This window comes from Ailuropoda melanoleuca, chromosome 2, assembly GCF_002007445.2.
Source record: "Ailuropoda melanoleuca isolate Jingjing chromosome 2, ASM200744v2, whole genome shotgun sequence".
Taxonomy (NCBI): domain Eukaryota; kingdom Metazoa; phylum Chordata; class Mammalia; order Carnivora; family Ursidae; genus Ailuropoda; species Ailuropoda melanoleuca.
In genome coordinates this window covers 162,686,366-162,711,632 of record NC_048219.1, presented here as the reverse complement: position 1 = coordinate 162,711,632, position 25,267 = coordinate 162,686,366, and the positions used below count along the sequence as shown (strand labels likewise).

Here is a 25,267-nt window from a genome sequence, read left to right as displayed (position 1 = left end):
AAAAAAAAAAAAAAAAAAAAAGAATGACCTTCACAAAACCACAGAGAAAGGAAGTATACTGGTGGTGGCCAGGGGCTGGAGGCAGGAGGGAATGGGGAGTTACTGTTTAATGGGTGAAGAGTATCTGGCAGGGATGATGGGAAATTTCAGAAGATGGACAGTGGTGTTGGTTGCACAACAATGTGAATGCACTTACTGCCACCGAACTGTGCATTTGAAAATGGTTAAAATGGGGCACCTGGGTGGCACAGCAGTTAAGCGTCTGCCTTCGGCTCAGGGCGTGATCCCGGCTTTATGGGATCGAGCCCCACATCAGGCTCCTCTGCTGTGAGCCTGCTTCTTCCTCTCCCACTCCCCCTGCTTGTGTTCCCTCTCTCGCTGGCTGTCTCTATCTCTGTCGAATAAATAAATAAAATCTTTTAAAAAAAAAAGAAAAAGAAAAGAAAATGGTTAAAATGGTGAATTTGTGTTATGTGTGTTTTACCACCATAAAAAATAAAGCATTTGACATCATACCCATTTTGTTGATTTCCTACAAATTCTATAATTTTAATATAGAGTCCAGAAGACTTTAAAATCCCAGATGTTTCAGTTATATGATTGTCATAACGGATGTTTAAAAATAATTTGAAGCTGCAAATCAAAATAATGATAAACATTTTTAAATACAAATATTGTTATCACTGTAATTGATGCTTTTTATACCACTCATTAGAATCTCAATAGGTTCTTTCACAGGGTTTGTTTTTAAAATTACTAAGTAAGCCCCTTATCATCTTTCTAAATAGTTCCTAGTCTGTTTTTCGATTATTTAATCAAAGTGACTCTTTCTCTATGCTTTAATATTCTAAATTAGCATTACTATTTTCTTATGAGGAAAGGTTCCCTTGCAGCCAAAAGAAAAAAAAAAGATGTTAAAAAATAAAAATCAGCCTAAATCATTTCAATCACTCTCAAGAGCTTGTGGGGTTTTTTTGAGATTTATTTATTTATTTTAGAGAGAGAGCATGCAGTGGGGAAGGGCAGAGGGAGAGAGAGTTTTATGCAAAATCCACGCTGAGCAGGGAGCCCAACCTGGGGCTCAATCTCACAATTCTCAGATCATGACCGGAGCCGAAACCCAGAATCAGATGCTTCACTGACTGTGCCACCCATGCACCCCTCAAGAGCTTATTTTTATCAAACACAGAACTTGCAATGTTTCATCTTTGTATCTAAGAATTTCAATTATGACTGTTAGATTTTATGCATTTATATTTATAAATGAATGAATACAGATCATGAATTATTCTAAGATCTCATATGTGGTACCTGCCTAATTATTAATGAGCACTGAGTCATAAAAGACAACCACTGTCACTCATGGGGGGAAAAAAATGTGCCCTATAGCATGGAAAGAGAACTGGATGATTGATGGCTGCAGCAGAAGAGGCAGAGGCCAGCCAAGCTAAAAAAACAAGCAAAGCAGTGTGCAGCTCCAAATCATGGCTGCTTCCCAGTTGCTTGGTGCAAAAACAGTAATTCAGTCTTAACATAAAAATTAAAAGCAGGGGCGCCTGGGTGGCACAGCGGTTAAGCGTCTGCCTTCGGCTCAGGGCGTGATCCCGGCGTTATGGGTTTGAGCCCCACATCAGGCTCCTCTGCTATGAGCCTGCTTCTTCCTCTCCCACTCCCTGCTTGTGTTCCCTCTCTCTCTAGCTGTCTCTATCTCTGTCAAATAAATAAATAAAATCTTTAAAAAAAAAAAAATTAAAAGCAAAGCACTATTAATCATAGAGCAAACAAACACATTTGGTTAAACTAATGAACACACTTAAAACAGAACAGCAACAATCTACGTGTTTCTTGAAAATTCTCAAGTCAAAAATACTTTACCCAATCACCTACAGCTAGAGTTGCCAGTTTTAACAAATAAAAATGCAGGACACCCAACTAAATTTGAATTTCATATAAACAATGAATAATTTTTGCATAGGACACACTTATGCTGAAAAATAATATGTTTTTTATCTAAAACACAAATTTAACTGGGTGTCCTAAATTTTGTCTGACAACCCTACCTACAGTATTTCTACTAATACTATACTTTCTATTTTTTATTCTTCTACTCAGTAAGCACAGTGTATCAATAGTATCATAAATCATGCTTTGTGCTATATGGCATATAATTATACAATCAGCTGGCAGACTATGTAAAGAACTGAAATGAATTCAAAAGGATTCCTAACTTTTCAAAGAAAGTGGTAACCATTTATAGAATTGTTTTAGGACAGTTAAAGACATTCTGTTTCCATCTATTCGTGATATGCTTCTTAAGAGGGCATAACAGCTTTTACCCAAATAGCAATGACTGGAATATTCCATATGGATTTATATACATAATTATAAAATTGATCATAGCAATCAATTTTCTGTCCATACGAGCGCATTTCACATCACTATGTGGATATTTTTACAAAGGCTCCCCTAACATCACAAAGCCATGAAAAGTTTTAAAAGATTTATTCTAAACTTCCAAATCACCATTACTAAATGTTTTACAAAATTCCATACTTGAAAAAAAAATCTGTACTCAATTGTTGAATGATAATAATCTAATCATAAGAATTTTTATTTTTATTTTTTTTTAAAGATTTTATTTATTTATTTGACAGAGATAGAGACAGCCAGCGAGAGAGGGAACACAAGCAGGGGGGAGTGGGAGAGGAAGAAGCAGGCTCACAGCAGAGGAGCCTGATGTGGGGCTCGATCCCACAACGCCGGGATCACGCCCTGAGCCGAAGGCAGACGCTTAACCGCCGTGCCACCCAGGCGCCCCTAATCATAAGAATTTTTAAATCCCATGCTAAATAATTTCACTTAATCAAACATTGAATTAGCAAAAAATTAAAACTTTGAATCTAATTTAACAATTTAAAGTTATTAAATAAAATGTTTTGTTTTACTGTTAGTTTTCTTAAGTTTTGGGCTCAAAGGTAATTTTGATCATCGAAACATGTTAATAGTATAGGAAAATCCTTTAAGTGGCATTTATATTATTCCAAAGGTATTTGACAACAGTCATCAGATAAACCAACCAATCTCTTGCAAAAAGTTTTGTTAAAAAAGCATCCCTGAAATACTGATATTTTCAAAAGATCTATTTAAACTAATGAAAACGGATTTTTCAACCCAAAGTATAGCAAGACTACAAAAACAGTAGTGAAAAACAGTCTCTATCTCTAAATCATGACCTAAATGATTCAACCTCGAGTTATTAATAATATTTGTCATGCTAGACACAAAATGTTAGCCAAATTACATTTTATTTCCTCCCTTATACACAAACACATTTGGTAATCTGTGAGAATAACAGAAATATAGACTTCTGACCACATAAAGATAAAGATCAGTAAACTAAGACAGAAAACAGTTACATTCCCTGTGAGTCATCATATTCCATTGACTAAAAATCACAATTTAAGGAAATTCTGTAGCCAACTAAACACTTAACAACAGTACCGTAACCATTTGGGGACATTGGAAAACAATGTAAATCTTGAAGAGTGAATACCTGGCAACTTTGCTAAACTAGATCATAATCTCAGGAAACAATAAATTTTAAGATCCAACAGAGTCCTTTTTATATGCTACACTAAATTATTTTTCAAAACCAACCCCCAAAAATGTTTTTCAAAAGTTTAATGGGTTTAATAATTTCTTAATCTCTATCACGGTACCCATTAACCATTTAGTGGTGGGCACCTAGACTATTTTATTATATCCTCTTTTCAATTCCAAGCTCCTTTCCTTTCCAAACTCACTTGTTTAATGATCCTAAAAACATTTTTTTCCCAGTTGTGCCATTTTCAGAGAAGGCACATCAAAAACAGTAAGAATAGCTAATGTATACTAAGCAGCTATGGGCAGGCACTATGGTCTCTCATATAGAGTCATCTCATAGACTAGAATGTGAGAGGGAGAATGCGGTCGGAGATGGAGCTAGAAAGATTAACAGGATCCACATCATACCTGGCCTCCTGAACCATGTAAAGAAACTTGTACTTTATTCTGAGGGCAGTGGGAAGTCATCAAAAAGTTTCCAGCAGAAATATGATACAACTAGATTTGCCTTTTAGAAATGAGACTCTACTACTATTATGGTGAATGGAGGGAAAAGAAGGTGGTTGGGGCAAAAAGCTAGCTAAGAAGACGCTGTGGTGATAGAAGCCAAGTGTGGAAGTAGCTGAAATTAGAGGAGCAGTGAGAACTATCCAGGAGATAGAACCAAGAGCACATGATAACAAATTGGATGTTAGAGGGGAGAGAAGAAGGAAACAACAATCATGCCCAGATTGCTACAAGGGCAACTGGGAAGATGGGGGACACAGAAAAGGGCAAATCCGGGGATGTGGAAATACCCAGAAAACAGATACATGGGGCTAGATATAGTCATTTGTTCAATAAGCATTTTTAAGTACGTAGCTTGGAGCTCAGATCTACACTCCTTTTAAAGCACTTGTTTTCTATATGAGATTCTACTTTTAATAAATTGGGTATAAAGCATGTCTCTATCAACTTCGAATTTCTATTACAAAGTATATTCTTGCCAAAAAGGATGTTAGTAGAGTCACATTTCAGTGGCCTTGGCACCACAGCAGAGATATTAAGTATATATGTAAAGATACAATAACATAAAACATTGAACAATGAGACCCTAGAGATCCACATCCCTCCCCACGCTGACATAGGTAGTATTATATATCAAATTAATTTTCAATATTTGAATGAAAGAAACAAAATTTGTCACAACCAAGAAATCCCTTTATATATAATTACCAAAAGAATTAATTTTGTTTTTATTTTAGTTGTAACTCAGAGAATGAGGTGTAGGTGGCTGGGCTCAGATGTCAGACATGGCCCATGTTCACACACATTAATTTAAATGATCATAGGCAAAGCATCTCGTGATAACAGAGGGATAATTTGACTGAATGATTGTCATACCTGGTTTGATTAAGAGATGGTGGCAGTCCACAGGATTGCTTCTTAGCATACTAGCACACTGCTGTTGTGAGGTTGGGTGAAAAGCCATTCAGAAAAAAATACTGACCACAGCTGCTGGGAAAGCATATAAAATGTGCTATAAAAATTGTTATAGAATTATAGACTCTTCATTACTACCCATGATCAGTATTTTTCTTAAGAGGAGCTGCTAGTTAAATGTCTTGTCAAGTCCTCTCTTTTTTTAGGTACAGCCTAAAATATATCTTAAATGTATCTATACAGACATTGTACTCCTCATCTCCAGGCAGTATTGCAAACTTGAAGCACAGGCATCATAAGTCCCATTTTACCAAGAAGAAACTGATGCTTAGAAAAAGTTTTAAAACTTGCTCATGAACACACAGTTTTTAAGTAGCAAAGCTGAGATTCCGGGATCCCAGATCAAATTCTCAAGTCTCTGTTCCCTTCTCTGCCTAAGCTGATTCCCAAAGATTTAAGTTCCTATTAAGTAAAATGAACCTAGCAACAGTAGACTGTGTTAACTCAGGTAAAGAATTCTTTCAGAAATATGGAAGAGAATAAGTGATCTTGATTCAATCTGGGAGAGAAACACATCAGGACTGTGCCTAATGCTTAGTAGGAGTTACAGAGGACACAAGAAAAAATCTAAAATGTGGTCCGTAGTGTCAGATTTGGTGAGATGAGACTAATAAGAATAAACTAAGGATGCTGTAATTTCCCAGTGTTTATAAGATAGCTTCTAATTCATTTCCTTTGCCAAAATCAAGGTAATAGCTGATAAGCCTAAATAATACTGCTTATTTGTTCTACTGAAAGAGTTTATAGTCTTTAAACTGCCAGGAACACTGGCTCCTCAATTAAATTTACTGGTAGGTGTGCTAGGATCGGACCCAAGGTCATTCAGCAGCAATATATTCTCTTTAGTTCTTACTACAACCTCTCGAATTGAATTCATTCGTTTGCACAAGGATTGCAGCCAAAATTCTAAATACTCAGGATGCCTTAATAAAGGAAGCTGTGAACCCAGCAATTCCACTTCTGGGTATTTATCTGGAAGAAATGAAAACACTAACTTGAAAAGATACATGCACCCTATTGCAGCATTATTTACAGCAGCTAAGACAGGGAAACTACCAAAGTGCCCATCAATGGATGAATGGATAAAAAAAGTGATTATACGTATATATAATACATATATATATATTTATATTATATATATTATATTACAATACTATGATTCAGTGATAAAAAAAAGAAAACCATGCCCATGGATGGAGATCCTGAGAGCATTACGCAAAGTGTAACAAGTCAGAGAGAGAAAGGAAAATATCTCACCTATATGTGGAATCTTAAAAAAGATCAAAATCATAGATACAGAAAACAGATTTTTGGTTGCCAGAGGTGGGGTGTTGGGGGTAGGTTAAATGGGTAAAGGTGGTCAAAAAGTACAAACTTCCAGTTATAAATAAGTAAGTCCTGGGGACGTGCTGTCCAGTATAATGACTATAATTAGTAATACTGTACTGTACACTTGAAAGTTCCTAAGAGAGTAGATCTTAAAAGGTCTCATCACAAGAAAAAAAACTGTAACTATATGTGGTGATGGATGTTAACCAAACTTATCATGGTGATCATTTCACAATATATCCAAATATCAAATCATTATGTTGTGCACCTGAAACTAATATATTACATGTCATTTATATCTCAATTAGAAAACAAAAAAAAACCATGATACCAAAAAAATAATAATTATAAAAGAAGCTGTGGTTTAAATTCAATAAGTATAAGGGGAGAGACAGAGAATGTTACATATCTTCTTTTAACCTGACTTGCACCTCACCTGTAAGAGCCTGGCAGATGGCAACACCTAAGACAGAAGAGGAGGGGAAAGCTCCGTGGATTCTCAGCAGCCTTGCTTGAAAAGGCTGTGGAAAAAAACAAACAGCATTGCCCCTTAACCATACTATTACTCGTAATAAATTGAGTAATAGCTGCCAAAGTTATGGTTCACTCCTTTCCTTAATTTTAAGGATTTATTTTAAGATTTGTCATTATTTATTTAAAGTCCCCATCTTTACAAAGCATTATACTCTCTCCTTTTGTGGTCCCTTCTGAGGACCACAAACCAAACAGTTCGAAAGAGTTCTTGCTTTTAAGGAATTCACAGTCGAACTCGGAAAACAGAACAGAAAACCTGAGTCTGAGTCAGACGTGATTTTTTAATACGTAGTCAAGTTTTCATTCACATTTTATATTATTCACAAACTTACCCAAAATGAGCCTCATTCCAGGAGAAAAAAAAAGGACTCTGAAGTAATTAGCTGTGAGAGGTCTTTTATTCCGTAAAAAGCAAAGATTTAGTTGAAGCATAAGGTGAAAACAGTTCAGCTAAATTAATGAGGAAGCTATTTCTAATACATACCTTTACTAAGTTTCAGGTGTCCCTTAAGGCTGAGTTAGTGCCAAGGTGGGAGTTATGGGGGCTTTTTCTAAAATTTAAATCAACTTGAAGCAAGAAAAAAAAAGCTCCATTATATACTGTTTGTTAAGATGAGATTTTAGACGCAAGAGTGATCAAAACTGAGCACACAGCAATATATCAAATGCAGCAGGCACTTAAAAAATCATTTGCTGAACTAAACAGAGCTACACTAAACTCACAAATAGCTCATTCTTTTACTCTAGAATTTGTGGAAGTTGAAACCCATCTTTGCACAAATTTCACCCTCTAGCAAAACTGCACAATTGTTTGTCAAGAAGGAGCAAAGAATGTAACAATTACAAATACTGCTAGTTGGTTTACAGAACTTTTTTGATAGGCATGGGAAACTTCATTTTCTTTAATAACTACATCAACCAAAATCAAAGTTTCTGTGCATTCTTCTTTGTAATGCTGTAAGAAATCAGAGAAAAATCCATGATGACCAATCTCTACGATTCCAAAGACCATGAGCAGAGACACTGGAGCCCCCATCACTTTAGAAAGGAGACCATCCCAAACCCTAATTAGATTATACACAGCAGCTAGAAGACAAGTGTTGCTCCATAACTCAAAAATACCACTCTATTCAAAGAATTTCATGATCAGAATCTTAGGAATTATTTTTACTTACTGATTCCTTTATATCTCTGAAAACTCCTGACAATTCCTACTTCAATACTAGTCTCAGATTTTCTTTTCCGTTTCTAAACAATAATAACAATAATTGACTACCTACAATGTGCCAACTACTTGGCTAAGCACTCTATATGAATTCTCTCACTTCAACGGCCCAACCACTCTATGAGGTAGGTTCTGCTACAGTGGTAAAGCTGAGGGTCAAAGAGATTAGGTGACCGGCCTGAGGTCATCATAGCTAATAAACAGAGAATCAAGATTCCAATTCTGGTAGTCTAATTCTAGGGGCTACCCCTGGAAAGGCAGTCGTCCATTACCTCCTGGACCTAGCACCTAATTCTAGAAACTCTTAGCCACTCTCTTAATCCTTAATTATCTCTATTGTTTCACACAGCTATTAAGGAAATCTTTCTTAACTAATTTTTTTTTTTTTACCAATTACACACCCATTTAAGAAAAGTACAATGGCTTTACATAGCATATTAAATTTAATGGAGCGGCCATAACAAGCCTGTGTTCAGTCAACCCATCAGATCCTCTCAAATTCAGGAGTATAGCCTCTGGAATACAAAGACAACTTGCTGAACCGCTATCAATGAAATATGGGGTGTTTTTTTTTTCCTCAGAAGGAAAATTCCCCTGATGGTTGTATTCATAGAAATATATGATCCAGAAAATGGGAGGTAAAACAGTCTAATACAGTTGACCACAGTGCAACTGGCATAGCAACCAGCATTGTGGTCTAAGAACAAGGTTTTAAACAAAATACGGATAAAGAAGAACATGCCACTTATTTGTTGTGTGAATATGGGCAAGCTATTTAACCTTCCTGTGCCTCGATTTCCTCATCAATGAAATTCATAACCCTAGTGAGACTTATGTGAGTTAATACATGTAATGTGCTTAGAACAGTAAGACAGGATAAGCACTCAATAAATGTTAGGAGTTACTATTATGGTGGGAGTGTGGGAGGAGACATCCACATAACTCCTTTCAAATATGTCAAAAGTTGGCACATGAGTAATTGAACTTTTTCTAGCTCTAGATAGAAATCTAGATATCTAGATAGTAATTAAACTTACTCTTTCTAGCTCTAGATAGAAGTCACTCTGACTAGAAAATGCATCAGAGAGGAATTTTATTTGGGCTTAACATATGAGTATTTTCAAACAATGACAGACAGCAGCCTGCAAATGGAATTGGCTCCCCTTCAAGAGAGGGAGCTCCCTACTGTCTGGAAGCCAATATCTACACATCTACAAGGGTTCCAGTTCTAGTGTGGTTAACTCCACATGACAACCTTCAAAGCCTCACTGAAGACATGAGATTCTTTGCTACAGTGTGTGGCACACAGTAGTTTTTCAAGATATACTGTATTGTTCTTTTTTGGAGTTTCTCTATGATTCACATACAGTATGCATTTGCAAATCAAGATAAAAAGTGCAGTCCATGTCTGTGAGACACAATTTTAAAGTGAACTGGTTCATACAGGTATTGAAATGGGGTGTAGTAGCACATGAGCTATGTTCTCATCAGTTGCCCTAACCAAATCAGACAATGTGAATCCAAAAACATAGTACAATAATGTTGAACTCCCTCATATCACAAAACACTATGATTGCTTCTCCAAATTAAAAATATATTCTATGACTTAAATAAATAAATAAATAAATAAGAATATATTCTATAATAGTTCTTTTAACCTTAACAAACTTCTTCATTTTACTAATAAAAATGTCCTAAACTTTAAGCTGAGCACATGGCCACCTAGGTAGAGACTACATTTCCCAGTCTTTTGTAGCTGGGTATGGCCATATCAATAATGGGCCAATGGAATATGAGTAGAAGTGATATGTGCAATTTACAGGTCACTTCCTTTAGAAAAGCTAATTGCCCTCCACCTTTGTTTTCCTCCTTCCTATGGGTTAGAAGGGGGGATGTGGTGGTGGTGGGACAACAGCTGAATGAAAGGTACAAGAAAACAAACATGCTAAGGGAATGGCCTCAAAAGAATATAAAAGAACCTGGATCCTTGAATTACTTTATGGAGCAGAACAGCTTACCTGATTCACAATCTGCCTACTGGTGGAATGTTACTTACTAGAGAAATAAACTTCTATCTTGTTTAAGCCACTGTACGTTTGGATCTCTTTGTTAGAGCAAGTTAGCTTCCTAATAAATGAAAAAGTATTTATAAATATGGAGAGTGAACTCTTAATTTCAAAGGCTCAGAGATTCATGTACAAATATTCTCAGCTAAATTCTACCTTTAATAAAGCTTTTTAGAGTGAAATTTTAAATTCTGGTGTCTATCAAGCCAACCTTCTAAAGCAAGCAATACTTTCAAGGGCTGGGTACCAATGGTACACTCTCTGAAAGCTGCAAACAGAATAGTTTAGGAAGGAAAAGACCCAAATGATAGAAGAAAAAAATACTTGAAAAAAAAAAAAAACTACAAAGATAGTCCCTTGAGGGTCATAGCACCAAGATCCTTATAGGAATAAGACAAATAATCTACCTTAGTCGTCTACTTGATCTTTAAAATGTTCAAACCATTTACAACTATAAAAACTAAAAATCAAAATCACCATGAATAAGAGTTCAGAAAGATTTAAGACATAATCAGATAAACACAAAGTTATGCCCATAAGAAGCCTCAGAGCAATGTTTTGTACTTTGTAAAAAAAAATATATATATATATAAAAGATAGTAAGATATTAGTCATAGTTGTTAAAGGACTGAAGCCACAATTTGGTTTTCTCCAGACTTTTCTTGAAGGAGTTCAGAACAACAAAAATACCCGGTGCAGTTTTTCATTTTATGTAAGTAAATATCTAATATCTACCATCCAGGAATTTTTTAAATTATAATTCCAACTTTTTTATCTTGTTTAATGCCACTACACCCACTACATAAAGATTTTACGTCATCAATTGATCCCAAAGTCAGTGGAGAGTACTGTTTCTCTCTTCTGGCTTTTAACAGGCTTATACAATGGAAAACATTCCATAAGCTGGTCCTATGATCCATGAAACCAGATAGCAATTGGTTCTCTATGTTGTAAGCTTGCATGGAAGTTACTATATATATATATATAATGCAGCACTAAGGAGACTGTGGACTTTATTCTTACTTTAACACCTTACATTGCCACCCGGGCTGGACTTAACACTGACAATACATACACAGTAATGACCCAAGGCCCACATAAGTGTATGTTTTGTATAGGTGTTACAAGTAGCTTCTACAATATGATTCTTCTAGTGGATCTTATTCACTAACATTGAAAAGGTAAAATAAATAGTTGATTTTACAAATTAGCCACCAGGACTCATCAAAATACCTCTTAAGGAAAAAAACAAAATAAAGTCTCATTCCCTAACAAAACTACCCACATCTTCACCACAGAAAATCCTCTGTCTTCAACATCAACCCTTTTTTTCCAATTATGATTTGGGAAGTTTTATACTTTGAACAATGAGGGTAGAGGTGGACATTTGCTCAAATATAGAGATCAGTGGAATCTAATTTCCCAGAGTGTTTCAGGGATACAGTCTACTCAGAATCAAATCAAACACACAGAATGTTGTGGAACCTGAAAATTGTCCTTCATTGTTGTGAAGGATATAAATACATACTTTAGAGATTTTATTTATTTATTTGAGAGAGAGAGAGCACAAGCAGGGGGAGGGGCAAAGGGAGAAGCAGACTCCACACTGAGAAGGGAGCCCTGCGCAGGGCTCAACCCCAGGACCCTGAGATCATAAACTGAGTCAAAATCATGCTTAACTGACTGAGCCACCTAGGTGCCCCTGTTGTGAAGGATACATTAAGAATAAACTCAGAAATCTGAATCCTCTTCTTTTTAAATCTTATAAGATCATAAAAGCAGTTCTCCACAAATTTGCTTTATGAATTGAGGGATTCTAACCTCTCTAAGTCTCAGTTTCCAAATCTGCAAAGAGGTGGATTCAACTATTACAAAGTAAACTCTAAGGATTCTTTCAGTTCAATTTTCTATTAAAGTTCTATAATAAAGCATCAAAAAGTAAAACATGTAAAACTGCAGATGCATTCAGAAATGAAATGTTCCCAAAATCCATAAACTAACTGTCTTGCTTTAAAACTACTATCAGGGGCGCCTGGGTAGCGCAGTCGTTACGTGTCTGCCTTCGGCTCAGGGCGTGATCCCGGCGTTATGGGATCGAGCCCCACATCAGGCTCTTCTGCTATGAGGCCTGCTTCTTCCTCTCCCACTCCCCTTGCTTGTGTTCCCTCTCTCGCTGGCTGTCTCTATCTCTGTCGAATAAATAAATAAAATATTTTTAAAAAATAAATAAATAAATAAAATTAAAAAAAAATAAAACTACTATCAAGGGGTGCCTGGGTGACTTTCCCTGTGTATCTGGCTCCCTGCTCAGCACAGGGTCTGCTTCTCCCACTCCCTCTGCCCCCCCTTAACTGTTCCTGCACTCTCTCTCTCTGTGTAAATAAATACATAAAATCTTTTTAAAACTAAAATAAAGCTTCTATCAAAATCCTGAATCTTAACCCAATGGACTATTTGTATTTGTCAACAAATTATCACTTTGTTTAAAGAATCTTATAAAATTCATCTGAAATTGGAAAAAATCATCACTGTAGCCATTACCTAGTTCTGACGCTCGGATGTGACAGAATCATGGCCCGCAAAGATTTTTACGTCCTATTCCCCAGAACCTGTGAATACATTAGTTTCCATGGCAAAGGGGAATTAACACTACAGATGGAATTAAGGTTGCTCATCAACCAACTTTAAAATAGGGAGATTATCCTAGATTATCTGGGTTAGCCTAATGTAATCCCAAGGACTCTAATGTGGAAGAAGGAGGCATAAGAATTAGAAGAGAGCAAGGTAGAAAATCAAAGTTAGGGTGGTGGGTGATGTGAGAAAGACTCCACCAGCCATCACTGGTTTTGAAGATGGAAGGGTCCACAAGCCCCCCCACAAAAAAAAGGGAGGCAAATTCTAGACGCTAAAAGGAGCAAAAGAACAGATCTTCCCCCCAGAACCCCCAAAAAGGAACACAGCCCTGACAATACTTTGATTTTAGCCAAGTGAGGCACATTTCAGACTTCAGACCTCTAGAGCTATATGATAATAAATTTGTGTTGTTTGAAGCCACTAAGCTTGTAGTAATTTCTTACAGCAGCAACATATTTAGGGTTCCTAAAATGTAGGTTTGGATGAGTTAAGAAACCCAAACTCCCAATCTAGGAGGTATGCCAAAGCAATCATCTTTGATCTATTACTGTTTCTGAGATCCCTCTGACTTCCAACTTAAATGAAATGATGTATGTGCACCTAGCTCAATAAAAGATGGTTGCTTTTATTGCAGAACAACCCAAGGCTGAACCACCTTAACTTTGTTTTCTGCCTGGCCCCATTCCAACCAGATCAATATGTTCTTAAATCATTGTTTTTTGGGAATTTGGAGTATTGGAGTTGCAGGTTTGGTGGATAAAAAAAAAAAATAGGGAGGAAAAGTTCTGCCCTCCCCCGACCTTAATAGCTGTGAGACCTAAAATAAGTTTCTACACCTCTCAGAGACTCAGTTTCCTCATCTCTAAGGTTGAAATGATAATGGTAGCTATGTCTTATCAGGCTATCAGAATTAAAGATAACTTAAGATCTTCATAATATTAGTACCTGTTATTGTATACCATACCATGAAATCTTTAAAGAATCCTCCATTCCCTATCCATGGTATCATAAACAGTTCTCTATAACGGTGCCCTGGATAAATGGGAGAGATGGTGGACAGCCATGCTTAGTAAAAGAAGGGGTAAATTTAGAGACCAATCTCTAAGTTCTTCAATTCTATAATAATGTAATTGATAATTAAGCAGTCTCAAATTGTTAGAGTACAAACATGAGTTTTATTTTTCCCAACTATATCATCTCAGATCCTCTTTTCCCCTGGGTACTCTGATTATTACCAATGCTCTCTGACTCCATAATGTTTCGCTCTCTCTCAATTATTAGAAGGGTTCTTTCAAGTTCTTAAAAACTCAGTCCTATTCATTTTAAAACCTCAATCTCATGTTCAATTCAAAGTCCTCTTCTTTGCCCCATTACCCACAAGGCAAGCTAGAATGGTGGTTATAGTGGCTGGAGCTGGGGGTGGGTCTACTCTACCCACTTCTCCCTTTTTCTTCCTCTCTGCACTTCCCTCCTAGAGCTCCGCTGGAGGAGGGATAGGAGAGGCCAAGGTCTTCCCATAGATAATCCCAGAGGGATGCTGCAGGCTTCACTGGGTTGGTTTTCTCTGCTCCTTAGGTTAACACTAAACTGACCTTTGGCTCTCTCTGTTAGGCATCTGACTTGGACACTGACCTCTTCCTCTTACTCCTACCCAGCCCCTGCCCCAGTATTCCCTCTACCCAAATGGCTTCTTTGGGTGGGGCACCAGCAAGACGTCTGGCCATCTTCTGTATTGTTCCCTTTCTCCACACCCAGGACAGCATTAGGGGCTCTGATGGTCCCTTTCAGAGAGGGACTGAGTACCTTCCAGACAGATGAGCATCCGTCCCAACTTATATGGAGACTTGGTAGAGAGGGGGACTGTTGAATGCCACCACCTTTACACATTCTTTCTAGTCCTTTCTTTCTCTGCCTCAGAAAAGGTAATGAGATTTTCCCCTCTCCCCACAATGAGGAAAGTGAAAGGAACAGCCTCTTCAGGAACCATAACATCGCTCCAAGGTTATCTCCTCCATCCCAGTCCTCCCCTTATTTAGCCTGGGATAGAGAGATGGGCAAGGGCACTAATGAAAGCAACTTCTCTATAAGACCAGAGCTGGTGGCTGAACACAACAGTTCATGGTCCCCTGAAGCTGTAAAATGTCAGACCTTTTGTTTTGAGCTGTGATGGTTGATTCCAGCACTCCCAACTACCTCCACCTTGTTACGCTAACTTCTGTATTGACTTGTTTGTCAGAGCCATTTCTCTGTATTGGTGAAACTATCATGCTGAAGGTGCAACAATGAAGAATTTCCTTGGACTTTCCTGGGGCTGGGGCTAGAAAACCAGTAGACAAAACTCATCTTTAATGCCAAGCATTCTGACCAAAAACCCAGACCAATTCTTCCTAGATCCTTCCCACAAATCTCTCAGCTCAAAGGGCTTTGTGCCCAGCAATTACTGTTAGGTGTGTTAAGGTGTGAGGTGTTAATTAGTTAAAAGGCTCTCCAGAAGAACCAAAAAGCCATCAAAATCCAAAAAATCTGAATTCCTAAACGTACAACTTCTGGCAGAATGATCCAGGTGAAGAGACATTTGTTAAGCCATTTACCCTGTCCATTTATAAATGTGGTCCCATCTGACTCCACTCCCAACACACCCTGATCCTTCTTTTTCTCTTCTCTCCCAAACTCCAAAACTCTCAACATCTCATCAAGCTTAACTGCTAACACTTCTGAGTATGACTTCTCATAGCCCATGCAGCTACTTTTGTGACAAACTTGTCTTTGGATAAAGACTACCATTCCAGGTGTAGGACAGGTAGCTATAGGGTCAAAAGGTCATCTGCTATTGAGGCTTCTGACTTTCATTGTGTTTAGCACAAATGTGTACACACTATACACACATGCACACACCACTGCATTTACACAAAACTTGCTTGATCCCATACTTGTTGAACATGAGAAAGTATAGGAAAAATATTTAAGTTTCAGATGTTTGGGGAAAGCCTTATTTTTTCTTTCAAAAAAAAAAAACCCCACTTGAAAAGAACGTGACCAAATATCTTATACTGCAAATGCTGCAACAGGAAAAGAAAAAGAGAAAGAAAAAGCCAAGGCGCAATGTCTTTTCAATAATTTAACATACCTGCAGGGCGCCTGGGTGGCTCAGTGGGTCAAGCAGCCAACTCTTGATTTCGGCTCAGGTCATGATCTCAGGGTGGTGGGATCAAGACCTGCAACAGGCTCCACGTTCAGTGCAGAGTCTGCTTGTCCCTCTGCCTCTCCTCCTCCCTCTGCTTCTTCTCCCCCACCCTGCTCGTGCTCTCTCTCTCTTTCTCAAATAAATAAATAAATAAATAAAATCTTTAAAAATAGTAATAACATAATTGCAGATAGATAATAAAAACTAACATATGTGTGTTTCAACAAAAGAGTTGACTATGCCTTTAATACTGAGCCAGTCTCCAAGTGATGGGGTACCATCTGGTCACCATACTACATCTCTGAACAGCAGAACAGACTCATTACCTTTAACGCAATAAAGCAGCCATAAACATACAAATTTCTCAACATAATCATGTATTTGAATTTCCCACATATTGACTTTGGAATTTCTATCTCCCACCCCCCCCCAAAAAAATTAAATGACTACATAGACTTTCAGTTTAATGGAATTCCACAAATATTTGCCAACCTCCTCCTATGTGTGATGAACTACACTTATCTCAAATACAATTAGAAGGAAATCTCAATCATGCAACACCATATACACTACCACTTAAAAAAATTACAACTTCCTTGGGTTAGAAACTCAAATACTTATTGATTTATTGATGCTGGAAGACAAAACTATCAAACTATAAAATAAATCACATCAAGTTGCAGTGATTAAGTAACAGGCCATCCTTAGCCTGTGTAACTTACACCAAAGCTGGATCACAAGCTATATCTCATGGTAAAGATGCTAATTCTGGTCAGAGAGTAAAATGCTAATAGGAGTTCCACTCCTCTCAAGGTAACGTGGAGTAAAATACTAATGTAAAGTCATAGGTATTTTACATGAAAGGCTATAAAACTTTAAAAATGTATTCAAAAAAAAGTACTCAAATAATCTTTAAGAGCTTCCCCAAACTGTTTTTCAGAATCATTTCTTTCAAATTTGTCAGCTAAACTTAGTTTTTAAGGTAAGCATAAAACATCTGCCATTTCATCCACAGTGGCTAAGGTTTAAATCAATATTATTTAAGAGGATGTATAACATAAAGATTAAAGCAACCTCTACAGCTAGACTCCTTGAGTCTGTTTCCTGGCTTGGCCATTTGCTAGCTATATGACCTTGGGCAAGTCACTTATCTCTCCATCTATAAAAATGGAGATAATAATAAAAAATGCTAACCTCATGGTTATTGTGAGGTTTGACTAAATTAACACACATTAAGTGCTTAGAACAATGGCAGACTATAATTGAAGTTATATAAGCTTTTGCTATTACCATAAAGAAAATGTCTCAGTAGGAAAATCTCTTAAAGATGTTACATTTCTTCAAGGAGTTTTATCTATTAGATTAACTGTAAAATGAAATCTGTTTAATTATTAGTAATATTTCTAAATACATAATATTTAATTATAGCATAGAATCAATCGTTTCAAAATATTTCAAAACAGTTCACCAAATGCTGAAGATGTCTTTGCATCTTATGTCAGCCTCTAGGGGGAGCACAAACTCCTATGTCTTCATTCCCCCACATCCTCCAAAAATTAGCCACCATATTTAAGAAACTGCAAGTCCAAGGACAATGATGGACTATGTTTTATGGAAGCGAAGCTTTCAAAGGAGAGAAAGGTCAGAGTGAACATAGCGTAGTGTTCTCTCTTTGTCCTGAACCAGACATCAAGGGTGACCTGAAGGGGGGGGTTAGAAAGGTGCTGTTTGCGCTGGTTCTTCCAACACAGGTGCCCTTTTTCTGAGCCAGGCCCTAATACAGCCTGAGTCAAGGGAGGCTTGGAGGGAACGCACTCTCCGCCTGCTGACTCCTTACTTTCTGGCCCTAAGAGTTGTGTTCCTGAGCAGCCCATCCTCATCATTAGCTGTCAGATCTGGGACGTGGGGTGTGGGCTTTAAGCACACAAGCTGTTTGGCCTACTTTGGTCTGAAATCGCTTGTCCCTTAGGGGAATGCCCCTACAGGGTGATCAGGTAAAACTTTCTAGAGTTCTGCCTTGAAATCTTGGTGTTCTTTTGTCTCTTTTTGCGTTCCTTGTGCATTTATCTCCCTCAACACCTCACAGAGAAGGTGTTCTGAATACAATCTGACAATCATTTCTAACCATCACATTGTACCACACAGTAATTCAAGGTTGCTAACTTACACATATTGCCCACGCTTAGTCTAATACAGACTTAGCATCTTTTAAAAGGCTCTCGAACAGGTCAACATGAACAAATTATCAAAGCAGATATTATCTTTCAAAGGTGTTTTAATCTTTTGAATACAAAGTTGTATTTTTCAGGAAAAACACAACATCCTTGCCTGTAATCGCTCGCTACACACTTTTGTAAATTTACAAATACGAATTAAGAGATCTTTGGAAACTAAACACACTTTCTAAAATAGTTTAGCTTCTAGGTTGTTTTATTTTGTTATAGGTGGATTGCATTATTTAACCTGCCTTTATTCTTCCTGGAGTGTTAATGATAATATAAATAATGATTCCTTTCTATTCACCATGTACAATCCCACTTTTCTCAAAATAATTCTAGATTAATTATTAATGAAATGAGTTAAAACAGTACAGTTGAAAATAAACTAGATTATTATATTTCTCTTAAACACATCCACATTAGATGTTACAAATAAAATGACAAATCAAATTCAATTTTAAATCCAAGGAACTATTCCAATACTCTGTCATACTATGATTTTGTTGCCATCAAGTGTTAGCTGAAATCATAGTACCTTGGTGACAACTTAAAATAAGTCAAAAAATTGTTGCTATAGAAGTTGACCATTTAGTGCTAATTTTCATGATCACTTTTAGCATACTCAGTAATCACAATAAATTTTGTCTATTGTACCCTGTTATAGGAACTGGGATGCAGAGATAAATAAAATTCAATAAAACTGCAAATAAATCCTTTTGACATTATTAAAACACTTATCAAAATATAAGATTTCATAGAACTGACAGGTTTCACTATAATAAGGTTTACTGATTTCTTACCTCTGATTTAGATAGAAAGTTCAATCAAATTTTTCTCTCTTCCCATCTAATAACCAGTGGTTCATTTACTGGTGCCGAGATCCCAGTGGGGAACAAAAAGTTGCTCCTGCCTCTTACTGCTCTTTAGTGATTTTCAGCTGGACAGTTGTTTTAAACATACAATCTTATACATATCTCAGTTGGGACATTGCTCCTGAAAAATGTTTAATGTTCACAGTCATTCAAGCTGAAAAAAAGTGAGGGAGAAGCAGGGCAGACTGAGCTACTCCCTGGTCCACTGGCTGACCAGTGGCTCCCACATTACCTAGAAGCAGTAATGGATTGTTTGTTCATTCACACTGTCAGCTTCTCCTGATGTCTTTTCATAACACCCTGCTGTGCCTGAGGTGTTATTTGGCAATATATGTTCAATTGACATTTTATAGTACAAAATTTAATTACTTGGTTTCTCTACTATAAAATGGCAAAAGCTGAGAAAAAACCTATTTAGTCTAAATTGCAATGTATATGTCACCTCTAAATGATTATGTCATTAACTAACACTTTTTGAAACTTGCAACATTTTCCAAGAAGGTAGAGAAGTAGTATAAATTCTGATAGCAATAGCAAACACTGACAGGCACATCTAAAATCTTTCATAAAATAGGACAAAGCTCTTTATTTAAATTTTATTCCTAATACTCTTAAGAGGTATTATAAGAAATCAGATCAGAAAGGCACCAAAATGGAAAGCAACCACTTCTGAAGTGAAATGTGTCCATGTTTCTATGGCAATTTCAGAGAAAGTAAACACTGTAACTGAAGTTGCTGGGATAATAAACCAGATCAACCTAAGAAGTTCAACGCTATTTATATAGCTGAATCATACCTTAGGAGGAGCACCCCCAGCTGAAGGCATGCTCACTGTAAAGGCTGGTTGCTTTTCCAAAATTCACGCATAAGTTGGTTATTTGGAAATTTTAACACATATTTCTATAGGCAAAAAAAAAAAAAAGTCCACAAATGCTGATTAATTCCCAAGTCAATCTACAGAAGCCTATTTAACTTATAGTGTGCCTAAAATTTTTATTTTTGAATCATACTGTTATCCTTCATAGCTGTCATACAAAATGCTTTCAGAGCTCTAACTTAAGAGCCCCTATTTCATCACTCTCCTAGAATACTACATATTCTTATGCCCCAGATACTTGTTCCCTTTCTCTCTCCATCTAAAAGAAAGTACAACCCCTTGCCCCTACTGGCCTGGTGTAAAACAACAGATGTGCACTCCATTTATTGATGACAAGCGGAACACCTGCCAAATTGCTCTGCCTTTTAAAATACAGTGCAAGCTTCACAAAATGACCAAAGACAGAAAGGTTTGCCATCCCTTCCTAGAGCAATCCATCTCGAGGTGCTCTGGGTCGGGAAGTGGGGGAGCAGAGAAAGGATAATTTCCCCCACAAGCCACAGAGCCCAAGATTTAGACTCCTCTGCCATTCTCTTAGATGTTCATATTGTATTCACGGATTGTGGACTCCCTGCCTCTGAGAGCCAGTGTAAGAGCACAAGTTCTGGAGTTAAGCAGACATGGGTATGAATCCTAACTCCACACTGTACCAGTCGCTTTCTTTGCCTCTCTTGTCTACTTTAGAGGGTTTGCTGTGAGGATTAAGTGACATAATGTATAAAAGCTCCTGGTTTAGTATCTGACTCATAGTAGGTGGTACTTGGTAAATGTAAATAAAATTCCTCCTGCCCCTCTGAAGACAGTCATAATTTTAATATGCGTCAAGAGGTACCCAAGGCATATCTTTGAAGCTACAGCTCAGAAACCCACTATACCAGCCCCACAATGAACATGACAAAATGAGAACAGCATGACACAAAATAATGACACAAAAAAACACCAAAGCGATTACTTTAGCTGCTTCAGTGCAGGTATCAGCACCTCATTTCTAGCTCCTATCTTCCTCCCACAAACCTATGTCCATGAGATCTAAATGGTGATTTCTTTTAGAGAATACATACTTAAGTAGAATTGAAAGGGAAAAGTAGAACCCTTCAATATGTTACATATAATGGAAGAAAAATCAACTGCTATTCTAAAAACATGTATGTATCTCAGTTCCCATCATCTAGTATAAGGAATAAGCTACACTGCTTTCTATTTCCAAAACATTAAAGAGTTCAAGAGCCATAAACTATAATTTAAAGTATTAAATATTTTAAACCTAGAAGGTTGGTATCAAATATTAGATAGAAAAATGGTCTAATTTCTTAAACAGGAATATATTTATATGCAGAATAGTACATAATTGTTAGATATTATCAGTCTTGGATGTAACTAACTTGTCATTTTAAACCACAATCATCAAGAAGCAATTAAGATGAAGTTTATTGCAATATTGTGGTATTCAACAATGCACTTACCAAAAACATGCAGGATTTATCAGTGTCAATACGAACAAAAATAATCACACAGAAAAACACAGGGAAAAAAATGGATGGACTAAAGAAAACCTAGTTTAAGTCTCCTATTAAATTTTTTAAAACTTAGGACTTGGCATGTAAGGGAAGAAACACAACTATAGTAGAAAGAAGACTTTACAAAGATATGCAAAGGTAAATGTTGTTATTGTCTTTATCAGCTCAGAAGGAAATTGATTTCTCAACTAAAACCATGTATTCATGAATTATTGAGGGCAAATTTACTCAAAACATTCCTTTTATTAATATACAAGACATTTCTTTTATTAATATACAAGATAGGCTGTTTCCTGGCATGATAGAGGAATGCACTATTCTGATTTGTCTAATATTCAAGTTAATAGAGAATTAGCAAATAATTAGAACAGAAACAATATCCTAAACTGAGCTGAAAATAATTTAATATTTGATGATTCACAATCTTTCAGTGGCTCAGTCATCATCATGAATATGAATTATCACTATACTAAGACCATTTGGAACAGAGAAAATTTAATAGTTTGATTGATATAAAATGTACTAAAGCCTTTCTTTTCTGTGTATGTTTTAATGCAAATAAAAAGAATCCTTGGCCAAACTCTGGAGAATGCATTTTTCTCTCAATATAGAGCATGTGCTACATATTTCTTATATGATCTAGACCTTTTTTAGAGACTTTCCTTTTTACTTTGCTAAAGTGAACTAACCATGGGGAAGCAGATTCAAGATGTAAACAGAAAGGTCCTTAATCTCAAAGATTGTGTGGAACAGAACCCCATCACCTTCTTCTTTCCCCATTGGAAGCGAATAAAGGCCTCGGGGAACAGACCCTAAGGACCCATGCCCATCAATGACCTTCCAGGTTATTCCTGAAGATTAACTGATATATCAAAATGATTTTGGACAACCCACTGGGAATCAAAAACATTTGGATCAAACTTGATAATACGAGGCCTGTAAACTTTAGTTAAATTTTATTATATAAATCAAGAACGTCAATAACTCACCACAGATATATACAGATACATATGCTTGCATATGCATGGAATATTTCTGGAAGGATACTTAAGAAAGTGTTAACAGTTATGGGGGCGGACTATGTAAGTGGGAGTGTAGAGTGGCTGGGAGTCTTCCCTTCATGCTCCTTCGTAACATTTTATTTTTTTTATCATATGCTTACATTACTTTTTCAATAAAACCTAATTTAAAATAATAGTAACAATTTGCTTCATTTTCTAGTATCTTTAATATAAAGGCCATTTATTAAATACTTATTCTACTATTAAATAGGGAAAAGATCAGGTTTATACTCTGTTGCCTCCCTCTTTTTTGCCAAAAAGATAAACTTCAAAACAAAAGAGGCACAATTACTCAGCAAGGGCCGTTTTGCGAATATAAACCAGCACATAACACAATTTAAAAACTGCAAATTTAGTTGCAAGAATTTGTATATTCCTTACACTCTGTTACTTTTATTTTTTACAACACTATAGAGCCCACTGTTTTCTATGATGGTATATTTTAAACTATCTTTGGATGTTTGTTTTCACACACATAGGACCTCAAATAGTAACAATATCTTAGAATCCAAAATGTAGTTGTTTCCTAATTATGTTGTTTTTTAAGTTTCAAAATAATATGCTTTCTGACCTGTCAGTAAAAGAAAAAAAGTGATCATTTCCTTTTTATCTAAATTCACACCCAGAATAGCACACTCCTTTTCACATAATCTAAAAGGCACAAAATAACAAAAACTACTACAAGTCATTTGCAACTACCACCCACTCTTCTTTTTATATAGAAATCTTCCTGTTGGTTTTAAACTTCCATGTGTCAGTGTTGGGGAAAAGCCTAGACAATACTTGGAGCTGGGTGGATGTACTGTGGGCACCGTCTTCCCACACTGGCAAGGGGAGTTTGAGCTTGAGAAAGAGACATGCATTATGAGGTGGTTACACAGTTTAACCCTGAACAAGAGTCTTGAATGTATTAGTGCACCAAGTAAATTGAAAATAGTTCCAAGTCCATCTTTCACTATCATCTTTGCCTATACACACACACACACACACATACACACACACACACACACAGATACACAGTTTCATACTGACTACTTACTCTACCAAAATCAATTTTAATCTCACATGCACATGATTACCCACATTCATTTATGCAAAGAGGCCCTTTTCCAAAGCCTGTGGGAGAGTGACTTCCAGGATACCTTACCATGTGTCACGCACCCAAAAGATGAAATCTGAAACAGGAAGCAAGCCCCAAGGGGAAGGAAGACAAAAAGAGATAAGGGAGAGAAAAGGCTTACAAATTTCTTGCCAGATAGATTAAGAGAAATCTTGTCTGGTGGTTGACGGGTGGGGAAGCATTTTCCCTGCATGCAGCGGTAACCACAAAGACCTGGGATGATGCTCGGGGGACTGATTGCTTTCCTCTCGCGCTTTCTGCAGTGCAGAAACTCTGGGCTCCACCATCGCTCTTCACTTGGCCAAAGGGTCCACTGAAAACTCTGCCAGTGTACCGGGAAAGTTCACGCTTCTTGGGATCTCGGGACCGTTTGAGTCTGGATGGGTTGTTTTTGGGTTGGGGAGGGGGCTGTTTGTGTTTTGGTTGGTTTTTTTTTTTTTTTCCACTTGAGGGTTAACCGTGCATTTCTTTTACTGTGCGGGGGGAGGGGGCTGGGGGGGTTAGGTAACCTTTCTCTAGAGAGCAATGCACATTTGCATTTGGTCTGCATTTACACTGAATCTTTCCTTCCTCCTCCCATCAACGATTTAGTGAAGCTTTCAGAGAAAATGAGGGAAAGCATCCATCAAAACGCAAAGACGCAGAGCGGAACTTTTCCTCTGCTGTCAGAAAAAAAAAAAAAAAAAGTGACTTCTGCCTCTCACGGCCAAGAGCTGAGTCTGGGAACCTCCGGACGAGGAAGGAAGGTTTGGTCATGAGGGAGGTGGGAGAAAACAATGCCTAGCCTGTGATGCCTCCGGACACCGTACATCCTGCCTGGATCCCCGACCCACTCACCACCCACACCCACGCTCCTGGGGCCGCGCGGCCTCGCTTACCTTGATGATGCTGCTACGCCGGGGGGTCGCCCGCGCAGCCTCCAGGAGGCCGGCCTCGCTGTCAGTCGGGGCCCCTGATGAGCTCGGCAGCGCGACCCCGCTGCGACGGTCCCTCCACCGGCCCCCAGGGGCCACAGCCACGCCTTCTCCAGAGGCGGCGTCCGGACCCACTCGGGGGTCGTCTTCACATCCGGCTGCGTCGGGCGGCATGGGACCCTCCCTGCCCGCCGCGCCCTCCGCCATGGCCGGCGTTTCGGGCTCTCTGGGGGAGACGGCACGCCCGGCAGCGGAGTCCAGCCTCCGGGCACGAGTGCGCTCCTGCACCCGGAGGCGGCCCTGCCAGACTTTGTTTCACCGCCCGGGGGCGGCGGCAACTTTCTGGAGAGGAGACATCGCTCGGGTAGAGACGTCCGCGGGCTTTGGTCCAGGAGGCCGGCAGTCCGCTGGGGTACGGCGGCGGGAATGGGGAAGGAGATGTGAGCGGGAGGGAGAAGGAGAGGCGAAAAGGAGAGGGAGGTGTCCGAAATGTGATGCGAACGCCCGCTCCGCGCCAGACAAAAGGCACCGGGCGCCTGGCCGGGCGGCCTCGGAGGCCGGGACGCGCGCGGCCTGAGGGGGGGCCGGAGCCGGACGCCCGCGGCCGGTCGCACCCGCCACCTGCCCGCG

General features: G+C 38.0%; 1 protein-coding gene across 5 annotated transcripts in view; it reads right to left on the bottom strand.

Annotated features, from left to right (window-relative positions):
- The window catches only part of PLCL1 (phospholipase C like 1 (inactive)), a 328,454-nt gene extending 303,196 nt beyond the window's left edge, over positions 1 to 25,258 (bottom strand). The window contains exons 1-3 of one of the 5 annotated variants that reach the window (XM_034654908.1): positions 24,602 to 24,710; positions 6,851 to 6,935; positions 4,987 to 5,097 (exon numbers count right to left, since the gene is read on the bottom strand). Coding sequence is in view for 2 of the 5 variants with exons in the window: in XM_034654906.1 (XP_034510797.1) it covers positions 24,602 to 24,844 (243 nt within the window). In the remaining 3 variants the exon portion in view is untranslated. Of the gene's footprint in view, positions 1 to 4,986; positions 5,101 to 6,850; positions 6,936 to 24,601 lie in introns of all 5 variants that reach the window. The other 4 variants (XM_034654909.1, XM_034654910.1, XM_034654906.1 and 1 more) reach the window with 4 other exon arrangements.
- Between the last annotated feature and the right edge of the window lie 9 nt (positions 25,259 to 25,267).